The sequence below is a fragment of the Dysidea avara genome, chromosome 15 (assembly GCF_963678975.1).
Source record: "Dysidea avara chromosome 15, odDysAvar1.4, whole genome shotgun sequence".
Classification (NCBI taxonomy): Eukaryota; Metazoa; Porifera; class Demospongiae; order Dictyoceratida; family Dysideidae; genus Dysidea; species Dysidea avara.
The window spans coordinates 11,826,285-11,845,308 of NC_089286.1; the positions used below are offsets into that span (position 1 = coordinate 11,826,285).

At 35.5% G+C, this 19,024-nt stretch overlaps 1 protein-coding gene across 8 annotated transcripts in view; it reads right to left on the reverse strand.

The window, feature by feature from the left end:
* LOC136245098 (two pore channel protein 1-like) overlaps positions 1 to 19,024 on the reverse strand; it is a 104,292-nt gene that overhangs the window by 42,829 nt on the left and 42,439 nt on the right. For all 8 annotated transcript variants that reach the window (XR_010695736.1, XR_010695738.1, XR_010695737.1 and 5 more), the window contains 9 exons: positions 13,366 to 13,496; positions 10,171 to 10,259; positions 10,078 to 10,115; positions 8,868 to 8,926; positions 7,756 to 7,929; positions 7,016 to 7,058; positions 6,238 to 6,298; positions 3,026 to 3,080; positions 2,921 to 2,978 (listed from right to left, as the gene is read on the reverse strand). Coding sequence is in view for 4 of the 8 variants with exons in the window: in XM_066036616.1 (XP_065892688.1) it covers positions 2,921 to 2,978; positions 3,026 to 3,080; positions 6,238 to 6,298; positions 7,016 to 7,058; positions 7,756 to 7,929; positions 8,868 to 8,926; positions 10,078 to 10,115; positions 10,171 to 10,259; positions 13,366 to 13,496 (708 nt within the window). In the remaining 4 variants the exon portion in view is untranslated. The remainder of the gene's footprint in view (positions 1 to 2,920; positions 2,979 to 3,025; positions 3,081 to 6,237; positions 6,299 to 7,015; positions 7,059 to 7,755; positions 7,930 to 8,867; positions 8,927 to 10,077; positions 10,116 to 10,170; positions 10,260 to 13,365; positions 13,497 to 19,024) is intronic.

A 19,024-nucleotide genomic window follows, 5' to 3' on the forward strand; every position in this document is an offset into this window, starting at 1 on the left:
TAATATAAACATCTATAGCAAGCAATTTAGAAATTTTGAATGGGAGAGAGAGTTTTCACTTTTAATGATATCATATCAAAATCAAAATCCAGATATTGCACAGCACTATACATAGTTCCATGATCCCTATACTCCAAAGTACACTTTCTTTTCATTATAGCTGTCCACCAGATAAGGCAAGCTACTTAGACCCAATATGATCAAAGCTATTCTTGAGATATGTTGGCTTACTTCAGAGCAGCTATCCAGCCATTGGGAAACTGATTATTAGCTAGTATTACAGTGATTCTTCCTTAATTACTACTAAACCACCCCACAGCATGAATAATGCTCACCAGTACTCATCAGTTAACTGATACTATCACCTTTTCTTGCAGCAAAACTTGACTAAGGATAACACCCCCAAATTCTGAATTTCTAATTAATGCCCAGTGCTAATAGTTTTTAAACCAGGCACACACAGAGCCAGCCAAAGGCCGGCTGTGGGCGTGCGCCTGATTTACTGAAATTGTTTTTGTAAAAGTGTGTGTGTGTACCTATCTATCTACCTATCTATGTTTGTCTGTACGCACCCACGTGAGCAAAATCATTAAATAATGGTAAATGCAGCTTTTACATAGGAAGTAAAAGCGAAATGAAGTCTGTGTGAAACTTCTGCACAGGCGAACTTTGCTTTGAGGTGGTTTCTTTTTGGCGGACTGAAATACGGGGTAGCAACATTCCTCAGACTTTGTAAATTACCTTCCCTTTGAGGTTTTCAGACATTTAACAATTGAAAAACAATGGTGCAGGCCTCATACACTACCAGGAATAGCCTATCGCTTCGAGTTGAAAGGGGGCATATCCTTTACGTACACGAACAAAAACAAAGAGCAGCTTTGAGGCTTTGTTGAGAGAATTTGCTGGGGAAAACACCTACAAAACAGTTTAGAAGGTACTTCTGTGCATAATACATTGGTAAAAGCAGTTTGTTTAATAAGCAACATAATTGAATGAATTACAAAAAATTTCATGAATTACGAAATACGAGAATTAACTAGCAATATTATTGCACAACCCAAAACTACCCTATTGGTTAAAGCAATAAAATAGTATTACATAGTTGGTTAATTCATAGTAACATATACTATCTATGGTTAATTCCAGATGAGTTAGCTAGCTGCATGGCGCCTAGTTTTTAGAAGTAGCACAACATCAACTTGTTCTAGTTTACCGGACACATTATTTAGTAATCTGTCCAAGACTACACGAAGGACAAATGCCAAGTACTATGAAGAATGGAAGAGTTGATAAGCAGAATCATTAGTGGTGCTAATTGCTAAGGCCACTCCAAGAAAATTCCTTGTTTTCCATTTCATTGACCTCAAAAATATATGCGGGTGGGCGGTTCATTATCTATTATTCATTACAGATATTTCCACAAATTTTCAAAATTCATAACTAACTTACAGGTAAGAATACAGTGGAAACATTTAAACTAAGAACCTGAACAGTGAAAAGCTAGCTAAATGGGCTTTCTGAATGCTAAACTACATGTAGTTACTGCTATGCAATCACAGGATAAATAATGAACAAAATGTTCGGTTGACAGCAATAATGAATGACCATACGGGAAGAGAATCTGCATGCGGGCGGGAAATGGGAAACAATGAATTTTCTTGGAGTGGCCTAACTTTGTAAGGACCCAGTAGATAGGTAGATCTAACAGTAGATTGGTAGATCTAATCTACCTATCCTAATAGACAGTGATATCCAACTGCTTTAACTCAGATGAAGAGAAGTTTTAATTGGTAGATCTAATCTACCTATCCTAATAGACAGTGATATCCAACTGCTTTAACTCAGATGAAGAGAAGTTTTAAGTAGTAAAATCCCATTGTAATTTGCATAGAACTTTTAAGGGAGGATGGCTATCTTTTTTTCATCATTCTTTACAAAAGATTATAGCTAGCTAAATGCAAAACCTTTACTTGATTATTTTGAAATTTGGCGTACATGCACAAAACAGTGACACACACCAAGATTGATGCTAATCGAATACATAATCATGTAGACTTTATTTATTTAGACTTTGTTTAGTTTTAATGATGTGACAAATTTGCAAGAAAGAATTATTCCTCACACACATGCACACACATACACACACATACATGAACTTGAAGCTGATGGGGTAGTGGGGGAGGGGGGGTGCACAGATATTTATTCAACACCATGGAGCTGTACAGCTACATACAGCCATTCCCATTTTGGTCACAGCTCCATTAAGTCGCTAGACTGCTTGTATGACTCGCCACTGGGCTTGGAAAAAGCAGCATCAAAAGCAGACCACTCAAGCCTAGTTGATTTTGATGATGGTTTATTCATGTAGCTTTGTGTGTGTGTTTTTAAATAAAAAATGGAATCTGCTGTCATGAACAATAAGACCAGTCCCCAGATCCAGTCACATATATATGCTTGCTTTGACTGTTGGAGTGCAGTGCAAAAACTATGGACAATTTCTATCACATTTTTACATCCTCAAATCCAAAAATGTGCTACCATGAAATGAGTGCTTGCATTGCCTATGAAAAGAAATTGAAGACAAAGGAGGAGTTATGCTTGATTGAATGCATCAGTTAGTAAGTCAGTTAGTAAAAATTCACCTAAACAGGAAATGTTTGAAATCAATATTTACTTGTTAAAAGGTTGTGGGGTCACTTTAAATACTTTTAACCTCCTAATTTTTCCTTTACACTTGTTCAGTTTTGTGTCACTTTAATGCACAGAGAGGGGAGGGGTTGGGGGAAATAACGAACATGCTGTAGCATTGTCAACAGTTAATAACCATAAGCAAAATTTGGACAAAAACATTCATTGAAGTATATACTTTGCAAATAGGCATAATGCAATGTGTCAACATTTAAAATTATAAAAGACTCACGTGCACTCTTCTCCAACTAAATCTTTGAACATTGAAAAATGAGTAAAATTCCTCTTCCCTTAAGCAATACATATAGAAACAAACATTATTTTCATGTTCACCTACTTTAAAGGTCCATTCTTTGTCATTAATTTGTAGGTGCAGATGCAATGTAACGTTGCTATATATAAACAAAATGAAGAGATCTACATAACCAAAAGTTATATGTACTAAATTCAATATCTGTTTAATAAAACATTTATACTGTTTGCCAATACGTTTATTCACTAGTTATTGATTTGATAATTGCATTACATATAAAGAGCAGTTATTATTAACAAGTACACACAAAGAATTTGGAATTTTCCACTAGAGTAGGGACCATAGCACTTCGATAAAAAGGACTGAAACAAGCTGGAATAGTGCACGATATTAATCACAGTAAAACAATAAGAAGTGTTATATCCCTACTATGCTCAAAATACCATAATGAAAATGCACAGTAGGGATATAACACTTCTTATTGTTTTACTGTGATTTAATATCGTGCACTACTCCAGCTTGTTTCAGTACTTTTTATTGATGTGCTATGGTCCCTACTCTAGTTGAAAATTCCAAATTTGTTTGTGTACTTGTTTGTTAACTTTTTTTATAAATATAAATTATTATGCTGACTGGTGAACCTATGCACACCACATCTCAAATGGCACCGTGCGCCCCAGCTATATCAGTTATCATCTGAAAAGTGAAGTATCCATTGTCAGCTATGTTCAACCCATTACACAGCATTTCAAATCAAGAACTGTTCGAAAAGCATCTCTGCAATCACATGTATACTGAAAGAAAGAAAGGGTGAGGCGTGCCCCAGTTATATCAATTATCATCTGAAAGGTGAAGTATCCATCACGCTTCATTGTTGGCTATGTTCAACCCATTACACAGCAGTACGAATCAAGAAGCACCTCTGCAATCAAAATAGCTACTACAGAAAACATGGATGATTTCCATTATGAAGGGAAGCCATCACATGTTACCACCTAATAGACACTTTTTGCTGTCAGCAAAGATGAATGGGACACAAAGGAGGACACTGGTAAGTCCATGAAGAATGTATTGTATGTACATACTGCAGTATGCCAAAAGGCACTTCTCAGGCCAAAGCAATGTCGAACAGTAAAAAAATCAAGCCCACAGCCTTAGCCATTGTCGAGTTACACTTGAAATCAGTCAGTTAATCAGTCAGTCAGTAGAAAATTCTGTTAAATAAAAATTCCACAGCAGCTTGTTGAAAGTATTTCAGTTCGATCTAAAGGCTTGTTTGGGCTTAGTTTTGCCTAACCAATACTGCCTCATCATTGTCAGGAAAAATTGAGGCTGGTTTTTAGGTAATGTCAGGGATTGCCTTGAAAATTTCGTGCACCGCCCAAAATTCCATGTTTAAAATCATCCTAGACACATTTCACAAGATGAAAATCACCTTAACAGAGTAGTACTAGTCTATATACTACAAATACACAGAAAAATTTAGAACTACAGTAGGGACCATAGTGCATCAATAAAAGGTACTGAAACAAGCTGGAGTAGTGCACAATATTAAATCACAGTAAAACAATAAGAAGTGTTGTGTCCCTACTGTGCATTTCCATTATGGTATCATGAGCACAGTAGGGGTGTAATACTTCTTATACTTTTACTGTGATTTAATATCGTGCACTACTCCAGCTTGTTTTAGTACTTTTTATTGATGTGCTATGGTCCCTACTCTAGTTGAAAATTCCAAATTTTTCTGTGTACTTGTTTGTTAACTCTTTTTGTAAATCATACACTACAATAGTAGTGTATAGTAGAGACCAAAAAGGAGTAGGTGTGGCACACGAAATAAAATCACCCAAAAAACAGCCTCAATTTTCCCTGACGATGATGAGGCAGTATTGGTTAGGTAAAACTAAGCCCAACAAGCTTTCAGATCGACCAGAAATGCTTTTAACAAGTTGCTATGGAATTTTTTTTAAATTATTTAACGGAATTTTCTACTGACTGACTGAGTAAGCAACTGACTGACTGATGCCTTCAGACAAGTGTAACTCAAAAACGACTAAGGCTACAGGCTTGATTTTTCACTGTTTGATGTTGCTTTGACCCGCGAGAGGTGCCTTTTGGCATACCGCAGTATGTACAATGCATACTTCATGGACTTACCACTGTCCTCCTTTGTGTCCCATTCATCTTTGCTGACAGTAAAAAGTGTTGATTTGGTGGTAGTACGTGATGGCTTCTCTTCGTAATGGAAATCGTCCATATTTTTGATAGTGGTTACTTCAATTGCAGCTTTGTGAGAAAAGCATTAAACTTAGCATATTGTTTGTGCTTCGATATAGTGCCATGGAATATTTGACCTTATGGCCATTTTAACATTGAAAATTCATCATTTTTGTCTTTATCTCCCTCAGGCATTGTTTTACACCATTAAACATGGTTTCAAATTAATGGTCTTGTTGAAAGAAATAACTGATTTTTATTTGAAGTCAATCAGTAATTTCATTCCAAAGATAATATCATTTGTATTATCTGTAAAATTTTATAAGTTACCTTCCCTTTGGTAATTTACACCTTAAGAGCAGATAAATTCAAAGAATTTATGACAGTAAAAATGATTATAACTTGGAAGTGGAATGAGCTATTGACTTTCAAATAAAAATCATGTTGTTTCGAGATTTTAAATTTGGAGCCATGCTTAACATGTGAAATAATGTCTCAGGGAGATAAAGACAAAAAATTTCAAACTTTCAATACAAAAATGGCTGCAAAGGTCATCATAGGTCAAATCTACAATGGCACTACATCAAAAATGAAGAAGTGCAATTGGTATGGAAGTTTTATGCTTTTCTCACAAATGATGTAACTTTCGTGCCATGCCGCTTTGCTAAGTACTACGATAAACACATAGTTGTACACCAATAATTTTTTGACATTTCCTATAGCAAAGAGATTAAAAGGTAGCCTCAAAGCTGGCCATAGGCTGGATTTTGGGGCTTACTTTTACAAAAAGTGATATCTATACTAAAATAGCCAAGCTGTGAAAATGAGAGTAGCCCTCCAAAAAAAGCCAGGGTGAAAAAGTTGTGAAATAAAAGAAGGTGGCAAAGAAATGGCTGCAATGATGCTAAAGCCTATTATTTTAAATGATGATGGTAATCATTAAAAATGATTAATATTATATTAGCATCATTGCAACCATTGTTGTCTGCCACTTTTGATTTCTCAATTTCACAACTTCTCAACTAAACACTAAATATGCAAAACTTTTAGTACAGTGCATGCATAATTCTAATACCCACAAGTAAAAGGAGAGTAATACTTCATTAGTTCCAAGTAGTCATCTTGTGATAATTCACCATTCTAGAGAATAAGAAATTAAACTATTTATGATAAGTATGTATAATGTTTGAATTACCGTATAGCTGGTTATTTTTGAAGGGTTTTTATTTTCGGATGTTTAGAAGAGGCCTATCTCTTTGAAAATAAATTCCCACAAGTAAAAATAATGTGCTTTCACATGATCAAACAACGCGTATTAGCTTGTGTATTCTTTACAAATTTAAGCTCAGTATTATTAATAATAGTTGAACAATATCATTACTGCATCAATAGCCAGCAATGTATCCAGAATGGCCAATGTTGGGAATCCAAGCCATCTGGTGCTGTACCCAGTGCTATACCCTGATCGAGCCGATTGCCTAGCTAGTGGTTGCTAACTACTCCACTTATAACTCAGTCTTCTTTCCAGTGTGCAAAAGTGAGGATTATTCCATCCTCGATTCCATCAGTAAGGTGAACTAGTGAGCACATGTAGATTCTACGTATGTTTGTAATTTGTAACATGAATTTCTATTTGCTTGAAATCCACCACCTGTACTTTGAAATATGCATTCTTCAAAATTCAAATTTTACTGTTCCTACAAAAATTTCTGGTTCGAAAATAACCAGCTATATAGTACATAAACACACTTACATAAATTTCCAAAAGAAAACTTAAGTAATACACAAGGTAAGATTTAGGTAGATTCTTCGCTATTACATTCATGTCTGCATACTGTATGTATCATTTGTATTTACCGTTTCAAGAGTTAGCACTTCAAAAGCATGAATAGCAGCATTTCTACATAAAAATATGATATAATTTCATCAGTACACACATGTACATAAAAATATAAAAGTGTGTATATGTATAACTTTCACACCTTATAGATCAATAGGAAAGCCAGTGTAATGCTATTGTGATATACATCTTGTTAAGGCAGTGCAAAAATGTTGGCTGAAGTTACTATACAATTGAGTGCGCAAATGACATTAACTTATTTCTAGAAATCAGATTACTTTGCTGCTTCCTTTATCTATAGCAAAACTGATTTCGGATTAAAATTTTGTGATATTATCCATTGAAAGTTCATGGAGTTATGTTGACATGGTCAAGGTATAACTATATGTGGAGTTCAACTTTTTAATGTTTGGAGACATTTACATGTGCACATGTAGTACTGCTAGATAATGCATGGGAGTAGTTGATGACCCAGGAAGATCTTAGCATTTGAGTATTGCTCATTAATAGTTCACTGGGTAATCATACTAGCTCATATTTTATTTGAATGTAATACTTTACATACAGCATGTAGAGGTGTGCAAAAAGCAGCATGCATAAAACATACATACTTAGAAACAAAATATTATAATTTCTGATTTGCTCCATAGTAGTATCGTGTAAACTACAGATAAACCTTTGATAAGCTTGTTCATAAATGTAACTTTTTAGCAATTGCATTTAATTATGCAAATGTGAGTATATAATATATATATACCTTCTATGTAAGAACAGTGACTTGAACTTTTCTTTCTGAATCTTCTTAAAGGCACTGTACACAGTAGCCAACAACACATTACTTATGATATATAAAGTAATGATCAGGAAGACAATGAAGAATATTGGAGCAAATGGTTTCTTGTTATATGATTCCATCATAACATCAGGGAAACTGTATAAGAGAAAAAAGCTGATAGGTTATACTTATTACACAGATTCAAAGCAATCAGTCATAACAAATGAAAAGATAATTAATCTGAATGTACAGAGACTAATGATGAAAAGTACTAGAATAAAAGAGGTCACATACATATATGCCTGTATCATGCTTTTACTATTGTTTTTAACCACATATATATTGCAGTCCTATTGTAGAAGAAACTGATGATGCCAGTTTGACTGCAGACATCGGTTGCCTCCGCTGTTTCATGAGTAATCACTATGATCCATACAAAATCTAATTTATTATTTCTGGTAATTTATTTGCTACCTTTTCTCAAAATATAGATGGTCATTGGTATAAACTCATATACAAAGCATGAATAGCACCAGACTCATTAAACTATTATCAGCTATAATTATTATGGGAAAACAAACTGCTAGTTGCGTTTAAATTTTCAGCTGGGCCTTGACACTTATACACAGGCTTTACATACTGAGATCATCATATGAAAAAATGTTTGAGCTTACTCTGATAATTGCAGGCATGCTGCAGAAGTAATCCCCCTTTCTATTATTACACAATGTCTAACCAACACATGATCACAATAATTATATAGATATTAAATAGTGCATAAATGGAAGTACTGAAATTTGAATGTTTTATTAGACAACAATAATTGGATGTAAAATTTCTTAGGTTAAATTTTAAAGAACATTAAAGCTCCAGTTTTTCACATTGAACAATTAATAAAATTGTGTGAAAGTAACAATTGTAAATATTGTTTTTAATATTAATTGACGGTTGATAGTTTGCTCCTATTGTAATAAAGTATACAACTGCAGAACATTTCAACAAATGTCTACTGCACATGTAAGAAATGAACAACATAAAAGAACTTTGTATGCATTATGTTAGTTATAGGTGTAAGTGCGCCAGTGCATACATACTTGGAAGTAGTTGATGCTATGTATAAGCTCACAAATGACTCTCTCAATGAACTGAATTGCTGCAAAAAAAATTCAAGAAAAAGGCTTAATTAGTACAACTGCTATATAGATTTACAAGCTACTTATAGGCAACCCACTGAAATACACAGTATAGCTTACAGTCTTAATATGGTGGGCTGGTCTGGCTTGCTATGGATAGATGAACATTGTTTTCAAATGTTATAAGTGTATTATCAAAAACTAGTTGTATATAATCGCTGTAAATACACCATGTGCAGAGTTTCCATTCCTCATATAAATTTTTTGATACAACCCATGCGCTTATCCCAATTTAGCCAGTGGGCTCTCGTTTACACTACTGAAATGAATCCAGTGGATGTGCTCTTATTGGCTTACGTAGGTATTGCCTATAGTGGGCTATTAGCCTGCAACAGGCATGAAGTGCCCTAATGATTTGGCAATGATTACCATAATCATGTCATAACCATGATTTTAAACTACAACAAGTTTGATACTGAAATTTGATTGGCTGAAAACGTGGTCTCTAAATCTCGTAGAGCCACGTTCATGTCCAATAAAGACCACGCTCTGAGGCAATACGAAACACGATAATTACGCGCCTATAACATTGGCAACGCATCGGCGTTTAAATTGCTGGTAACAGCCGTACTGAATTAGAGGGAGGTGTAGTGGGCTTGTTTGTACTAATCAACACTACATTACTTGCTTACAAGTGGCTGTCAAGGCACAACAACAGCAACAATGAGTTGTGGTCCAGTCGCTCGAGTCCAGTACTTTGAAACATAGCACGCGCCTGTAACATTGGACGTTTAAACAGGTAGCAACAGCCACGCTAAGGTCCCGCCATGTAGGGAGATGTAGAGGGCTTGTTTCTAGTAATTAGCCATACATTTCTCGTTTACAAGCAGCTGTCAACTCAAGGTATAATAACGAGTTGTAGTCTAACTATTATTTAGAAGTATTCACTTGCCATTAAAAGGAATGGATACATGTACAAAACTTAATTCTATATAATAAAAAAACTTTTTATTGCAACAATGCCTAATCCCATGATTGGTAGTTATGAGCAGTTGAACTTTCACTTTGCCACAGTGTTAAGTAAGCAATCTTTTATATTTCCAACCCTCTTTTACCAAAAACTACAACTACATATTTGCTCTCATATTAGGCACACAACTAAGACACTCACAAAGTTTGTTGGTGAATCAGAAGCAAAAAGATAATATCCTGCAGAAGAAACGCATGTACATGCCATACAAACTATTTAGTAAATAACACTTACCAGTAGCAGAAAATAATGCAATGAAGAAGAACAAAAGGCAAAGCACCTCAAAAATAGGCTGAAAACTTTGGAATATTTGTCGCAATATCCTACAGTGAATGGATGACGTGTATAATGGTTTTGAAGCACAGCTTCATATGTAAAATCTATGAAAGTATTAAGCATGTTGCACATATGTATATACAACATCGCTACTACACACGAGGATTTAACAAGATGCTATATAGATTATAATATCTATATGTAATTAGACATGAGTGAATCAGGCAAAACATGAGTATCTGTGGTATAACTAATATGACTATACTACATGCGTAATTCACCTACACATGTGGGAACTGCAGGAATATTTCATGGGTGCATTAATATTGGGACACAAAAAGTTTGATTGTGGATAATGACCAAAACTGACACAAGGATAATAATAATCTACAAGACTTTATTGAGGATTCAAACATGTCATAATGACACAAGTATATAGAAAGCTTCGGTTGTGAGGATATATGGTATACAATTAAACAAAGCTAAGTAATTGAAACTTTAGTTGATATAATAGTGTTTATAGTAAAGAACAAAAGAGTTGAGACTTTCACTACTTTATCAGCAACCCATTTTTAAATTTATTTATTATATAATTATAACACACTTATGAGGGATATGGTTGAATATATATATATACGATCCCAAGAGTACTCGAGGGAGAGTGCTGATATTCAGTCATATTCCACAGTAATCATGTTATAACTGGTATATTCCACACCCCAGTAGATTAAACGATCAGACATAGAAATTTATATTGAAACAGTACCTGTTAGTGATCAAAATCAGTATATAGAAATATTGATAGGTTAGATTTTTAATTTATCAATGTCACACTCATCTACTTCATTATTACTGAGTTATCCACAAAAAAGACAAGAGCTCATCCACAATCCTTCAGCAACCCAGGTGAATATTTGTTGGTTGATTTAGGCACTTGCAATTAGAGACTTGTTTATCATTTAGGTAAGGATTTTGCAGAATGTGTAAAGTTACACTGTATATGGTAAGTGTAGTCACAAACTGTAGTGCTTTAATTAATTTTTGTAGCATCTAAATATGCTGCTTAAGGAAAGTGTTGATGCAGAAAATTATTGCCTTGATATGGTTTCATTACATGAAGAAGAAGATAACCAGCCTGATTGAAGATAAAAGGAAAGACAAGGGATGCAGAGGACACACACCCATCAGAAACCCAAAAGGCACATGACACTAGTGAGTTTGTTATTGTGGCATAAAATAGTGGCCATACGCTGCTTTGTGTGTCCTCCAGCCTTGTGACTGTGGTCAGGCAGGCAGGCAGGCAGGCAGGTGGGCGGGCGGGCAGGCAGGCAGAGAAATATGCAAGTTTCACTGTTTATTTAAAATTCTATATGCGACTACCTCTACATGACTTCTTGTTTTTAATGCTGTATTTGATGCTAGATGGACTAATATTATTCTGTAAAGATGATTTTTGTTGTGTAAGATGTCTCTAGGATGGTTTTTATAGGTGAAATGTTAGGCGACGCTTGTCACTTTTTGGGAGTATCCCTACTTAAACAGTACAGCTGTACTGTTTGATACACATACACTGGCACGTGTACCACTTTCCAACCTCAGATCAAGGGAAAAGTCAGTATAAAGCACTGGTTCTGGAATGTTAATGTGACATTCACGCACTTACCTCTACATATGTCATCGCTAATGCAGTGTATATATATTTGGTTAACTCAAGATGTTACAGTTAGGTGTGCGTGTGTGATACACTTTGTGCTATTCTTCTCATAGTTACACTTCACAAGATTGATTGTGAGATTAATATGAGTTCAGTGGTGTGTATTGTAAAAGATCTCTTTTATTTAGAAGAAGTTCTTTGACTGAAATTATTAATTGGTAACTTGGAAGACAGTAGTCTTATAATGAAAATGACAATTACATAAAAGTTAGTGGTAAAAAATAAGGGGCAGATGCAAGAAGCATCTTACATGAAGAAAATCACCTTTACGAAAAAGTATTAGTCCATCTAACATCAAATACAGCATTAAAAACAATAAAACACTTACAGGCAGCTGTTAAAATTACCAAACTCAATTTTTGTCTATACCTGCCTGCCAGCATGCCTGCCTGCCTGACCACAGTTGCAAGGCTGGAGACCAAAGGAAGCAGTGCATGGCCACTATTTTACGCTACAATATCAAACTCACCGGTGGGATGTTCCTTTTGGGGTTTCAATGAGTGTGTGTCTTCTGTACCCTGTCTTTCCTTTTATCTTCAATCAGGCAGGTCTTTGTCCTTCTTCATGCAGCATTAATCTTCTCTATCAACACTTTCCTTGAGCAGCATATTTAGATTCTGCGAACTTATTTATGTGCCTATGCTCAGTAGATACCTGTAACTACACTATCAGTTCAATACCATGTCCATCAATGTGATTTAGTTGATTAGTAACAACCAAACACCAAGACCACACCTTTTAAACAATCTATTTACTCACTCACAATGACACACTGCATTATTCTTGGCCTACTGTATTCATAATACTAGCACAATGAAAATATGAAATAGTGACACACTTCTGGCTGACTCGAGATACTCGAATACAGTAGTTTCCCTAATAGAACAGTCACATGTGTATGCTATATGCTAAAATTATAATGAAGTAGGGATCCAAGTGATAAAAAGTAGTGAAACAATAGATGAATGATGGTATCACAGCATAGCTCAGTTGGAAAATCCCTACTTTGGCATTGAACAAAATGATTGCTATAACCTGCCAATGTAGGGATTCTCCCACCGAGCTATGTTGTAATACCATTATTCATTTTTTGTTCCACTACTTTTTATTGCTTGGATCCCTACTTCATTGTTAAATTAACAATCTTAATATATATACTAGCTATTCTAGTGTAAAACTAAATTTCCTTGTACTAGTACTAGTGCTAAATAAATTTTTGTAAAGTTATAGTTCACTTGACATAGTAGGATTTAAATTTACTGTGAAAAAATAATCCTTGTACACAGCTACAAGTACATTGAGAATTTTAAAAGTCATGACAATGATACAATAAACTTGGCAGATTTGAGTGTCTGAAGTCTTTCAGCATATAAGGGAGGGTTCTAGTACTGCACGCTTATAGTGTACATGCATACAATAGCTCATTAGTAATGACAAACCTTCTCACACCAGTTAAATACACTGAGTCTAGTAGTAGCACAATACGTAGTGCTCTGAGTACACGAATGTGACTTTCATTCCGTACCAGAACCACTGTAGCCTCGACAAACATCAACACTATTATGAAACACTACAAAAAAATAACATCACATACTATAATTATACAATTAATAATTTAAAATAGCTCTACAATCAATTTGTGGAATGTTTTAGAAGACCTCCAAATCTTTAAAGGCCACAACTATTACAATAAGTACAAGCAGAGAAATGGCTATCACATTTTTCTTTCAAGCCTCAGCAGGGGCGTACACAGAAATTTTGAAAAGGGGTTTCCATTACAGCTAAGTGACTGTTATATTAGAGTAGTATATATTGCCTGACTGCTTTATTAGAGTATCTCGATCTTTTCACTAAAATCGTAATTCAGAATAATGCTATAAGTGTTGATATCACGTGAGAAACTATTATTTAACTAAGATGAAAGTTTTAAAATGTGTCCTGTTCAAGCAGTGTGTAAAATCCAAAGGGGTTTCCTGAAACCCATGGAAACCCCCCCTCGGTACGTCCCTGCTCAGGGGAGCCATGATTCATACTATTATAAGTACACAAAAGTACACAAAATTGACTCAATGCAGTATGTAACAATAAAAGCACTTGTGAAGTGCAGATCCTCTCTGGCTGTTAACAGTGTAGTTTATAGCTTGTGTCTCTTACAGTTTGCATAATGATCAAAGGTACAAATTTTTGTACAAACATGAAGACACATCATATTATCTATGTTAATACCAATGTTAAACAGTCAGCATGGGATAAACTTGCTAAACATGTAACTGCATTTGCAAACTGAATCATATCAAATGCATGGAGAATTACTACACATAGTGTCTCTACATAAGCATGGGAATATCAAAATGCATTACTTCATAACAAAGTTTAGCTACATGTGGTTTCAATTCTTGGTGAAGCAGTAAGATGTTTGAATTGCAAATCTATATCAATCAAAGTGTATAACTTTATTTCAGCTATTCTGGGACCTAGTTTAGTATGACTCTGGAACCCAGAAGCACAAGTAACCTATGCTCCATTGTTAACCGTGACTATCAACTAAAATCTTTGTGCTATAAGCTGCAAGAGGTAAAGGACCATAACTTCACAACTAAACAATGCTTGCTTAAAATACTTTCAAGGCTTGTGAACTTACATAGCACAATCCAATAACTGGTAATAGCAACTATATCAAATAGTTTCAATTGGATGTTATATATATATGTATGACTTGTATGGTTACATATGCCCACTGTTAGATAGCATTGATGACACTCTATCCTTCATCTTTTGTAGCTCTGCATCGTTTCTGTAGTCAAATGTTCACTCAACCTGTCAATTTATGGAATTTGCTGCAAGGTACATGCAGAAAAAAGCCAGAAGGAATCCATACCATATTTGAGTTTTAATGAGTTTCAATATACTTTTTACCATGTTGGAACTTCAGAAGAGCAGCCAAGAACACTTCACTTCTCCAAGAGCCATCTGTGAGTACTAAAAAATAGTGATTCAAATATTTCCATTGAATTGTCGTGAAGATGTGACAATTGCCAATTATTTACACGTATCAAGCTAAATAATGGTCAAATGGTTACAAACAGCACTTGGGGAGTCTTACAACTTTAGTTTTCCAGCTGAAGGGTTAGCGTTGCAAGTACAGAAGTGAAGAGAGTCAATTATGGAATCTATGTGTAACTTGCGCTAACCTTTGACAAAAAAATGCTCTGGAAAAAAGTTAGAATGCCTGCTGAGATGTACTTTGAATTCTAATGACACCATCTAACTGTGAGCATCGTGCTATAAGTTTTTAAGAAAGAAACCACCTAAATATGGCTAAATCAAATATGTATACTCTCTCATCAGGAGAATATAATAAGTACTCCTGATCATCACATGCACATTTTTCCCACCATTGCTAAATAAACACTTGCAATGTCATGGCAATGAATAAAAGCTGGGAGCCAAAGGGCCATGGTCCAGTGTTTATTCTAGGGCTGTTCAGGGGCGGATCTAGGATTTATAAAGGGGGGGGGCTAACTCAAGGTACTAATCTCTTGGGTAGAAGTGTGCGAAGAACTAGGGGGGTCTGGGGGCATGCCCCCCCCCCCCCCCCCCCCCCCCAGGAAATTTTTGAAAATTAAATGCTAAAATACTGCAATTCGGAGACATTTCCACATAAAATTCATAATATTTTCTGCCTGTAGATATTTTATATACTGCCTTTAGATTATAGGTATGGATGGCTCTCTGAAGCACTATGTTAATGGAAAAGTTTGGTAGGTACAGACAACCAAGTACATGATGCACCCTCTCACAATTGCACAACACTGAATAGGTACATGGTAGAATAAAAATGTTGAAAGTGGAAAGTTTTGAAATTTGAACAATACAAGATTGAATCTGAGAGCATTTTCAATGGAAATTGTGTACCTGAATTAAGTATTGCCATACATATTAACTACACAAGTAGATGAATGAAGCCATTTAAACAGACCAATGCACTTCATTGTATGTATAGGTGCAGGCAGATTTGGAAAAATTCCATAACAGAACCAACTATATGCTTCCAGTGAATGTTCTATTAGAGTAGTTAGCTGACTGCTCTATTAGAGTATCTCGATCTTGTACACCTCCAATGCTGATCCGGGTCCTTGTTGCATAAAAGTTAGCACAAATCTACTGATAATACTTTGGAAAGATGTTTATAAGGTGGTTTTATGAGTATTTGTATTATTAGTGATCATATAGTTATGCTAACACAAAATTTCATTATAATACTCAGCATATTGATCACGTAAAGCCTAAAAGTGAAGGGGGAGGCTTCAGCCCCCAAAGCCCCCCCCTCCCCCCCTGGATCCGCCCCTGTTGTTAGGGTGGGAAGTTCTCCCCCTCCCTCCCCCTAAAATCTCAGACTCACCCCCTAAAATCTACTACACTATACTTTAGCTTGTTTTTTTTTTTTAACTATCAAAAGTGCCTTCAGATTTCAATCTCAGAGTGTTTACTATGCAAAACTTTCCCAGGTTAGAAATTACTAACACAGCCTTAATTAAAATGCTCTCAAGTTAAAATCTCTAAAAAGTACATATAAAACTATCAAAAATTCCTACTTAATATAAAGTGATGACTATTCAGTATCTGATAGCCTATTTCTTACTTGTTTTCATAAATAGCATTCTTAGCTGTCAAAATCGTCCTTAAATTCAATCTCATTTTCTAAGCCAGTTTGCTTCCAAAATACAGCCAGCAAAATACCCCCAGATTTAATTCCAGAAAGCTTGATTTTTTTAAAAATCTTGTTTTTGCTATAATTGTGGTATCATACAATGATGGCCAATACAATGTCTCATAAAATTGTGATTCATCATACACAGTATACTACTAATAAATAATTCACATGCATCAATTGTCCTAGATATTACATCATTACACCACTTATGCATCGATCCCTACAACCATAAGATCTGAATCTCAAAAATCAACACTTGTGATATAGCTAAGTACGTAGTTTGGAACAATTTAACTACTTTACATAGTTGTGAACTTGTAACTAGTTATCAATAATAGACTTTCACCCGGTCACCCCCCAAATTTCTGATTCACCCCCAAAGAAGAAATCCTAGAATAAACACTGCCTGGTCCTTCCTTTGCATGGTCAACGCTTGTGTCAAGGTACTGTAATAGGGCAGTCCTTCACTGGTAGTGTCTAATCACTGGACTGGACTACTGGACTGGCATATTTTGGTTTTACACATTTGTAAGGGTTGGGTTACTGTACATGTGGGTGACTTGTGACAACATTTCAGCATTGAGTGGTGAAGATGATACTTTAATCCTAAAAAATTACTGTGATAAGCCAAATAGATTCAATTAAATGCATTTAATTCACTGCTACTGTACTGTATAGCAGATACTCACATGTGTGTATACCCAAAAATGTTTCTCTCACTGTTAGACACACGTGATTATTGTGATACAACTTTCTATAACATATATGGTACTAGTCACTGAAGTCCATGATATGTACGCAACAGTCTGTAATGGGGATTGTTGCACATTACATTTTAAACTTGTATGTACTGTATGCTGTTGTGCTATTACCATGCAATTTTCTATTCCTGTTAACTAAATGGCATTGTAGTACAATTTACAGATTGCAGACATTTAATTCCAGTAATAACCAGTTAAGCAATGGGATCTAGTTTGTGTGTTCACACACACCCCACGCACACACACCATATATGTTATAGAAAGTTGTATCACAGTAATCATGTGTGCCTAACAGTGAGAGAAAATTTTTTGGGTATACATATCTGCCATACAGTAGAGTAGCAGTGAATAGAAATGCATTTAATTGACTTATCACAGCTACGTTTTAGGATTAAGGTTACGGGTTACCCATTAAATAATTTTGTAGGCGCTTTGCTTATAGTTCTGTTTTAACCGTTTTGCACGGAAGAACTCACTAAAATAACATGGTATATTAACGTACAAGAAATACCAAAAGCGGCGATACACTCAACAAGAGATGCGCTTGTACAGAAATGCAGGCACTAAACAGCGAAACTGTTGAGTTGCTATTCATCAAAAACCAGGTTTCATGGGAAGCCAGACCATGATATTCAGCATTAATAAGCCATTACTTAGTGATTTCTAGGTCCTCACGAACGAATTGAGTTGTTATCCGATTGTAACAGCACTGTAGTGCACTCGCGGTATTTCCGTAGCAGAACTAATCGCCATTATCCTTGAAAGATACGATAATTAACCAGCTTCTAGTCAGTTTTCCCACAAAGTCTCCACAACAGGACCTAGATAATATAACCACCCATTGACACTGCCATAAAAAATTAGTGCTAATTGGCTGACAGCTGCTATTTTTGATGAATAATAACCACATTAAGCAGTAGCGCTTAACGCCACATTGCGGGGACTTAATTTTACGCTTGACTACCTTCCGCAGTAAATTATTAACACTCACTTTGTATGATTCCTCTGCTATTATCACGTGGCTATACAACGCTTTAAAGTTAACAACCTTCTCACTAACACCTGCTCGAGTTTCGTGCCAATATTGCACCAGCCATTATCACGCATCGAAAAATAATAACCTATTATTAAGCGCCTAACCCGTAACCCAGAGGAGGTACGACACGAATTAAGCGCTATTGAAAAGAATTCGCAGTAATTGCATTCTTCAAATGGTTAAATCGCGAAAATCAATCCGTAGACAATATCTGATGAACTGCAAAGCTACTTAGACACTTTTGCAGTTGATTTTCACTGATTTTCTTTTCCCAACTTGCTGCTTAGCCTTGTTTCGTACGGTTAGTTATTCATCACGTGATGGTTCCTCCAATAGGCTGTGTATATCGAAACTGAACCACTGGGGTTGAATGGGGTAGACTGCACCGTTGAATTAAGCATAATAAAAGAGTTCGATTGGCACGTATTTTTCGTTGATAACCCCACGAAATAGCTTCCCTGTACAAAACATATGCGCTCACGTGTGCGTGTCGTACCTCCTCTGCCCGTAACCTTAAAGTATCATCTTCACCACTCAGTACTGAATGTTGCCACAAGTCACCTAAATGTACAGTAACCCAACCCTTA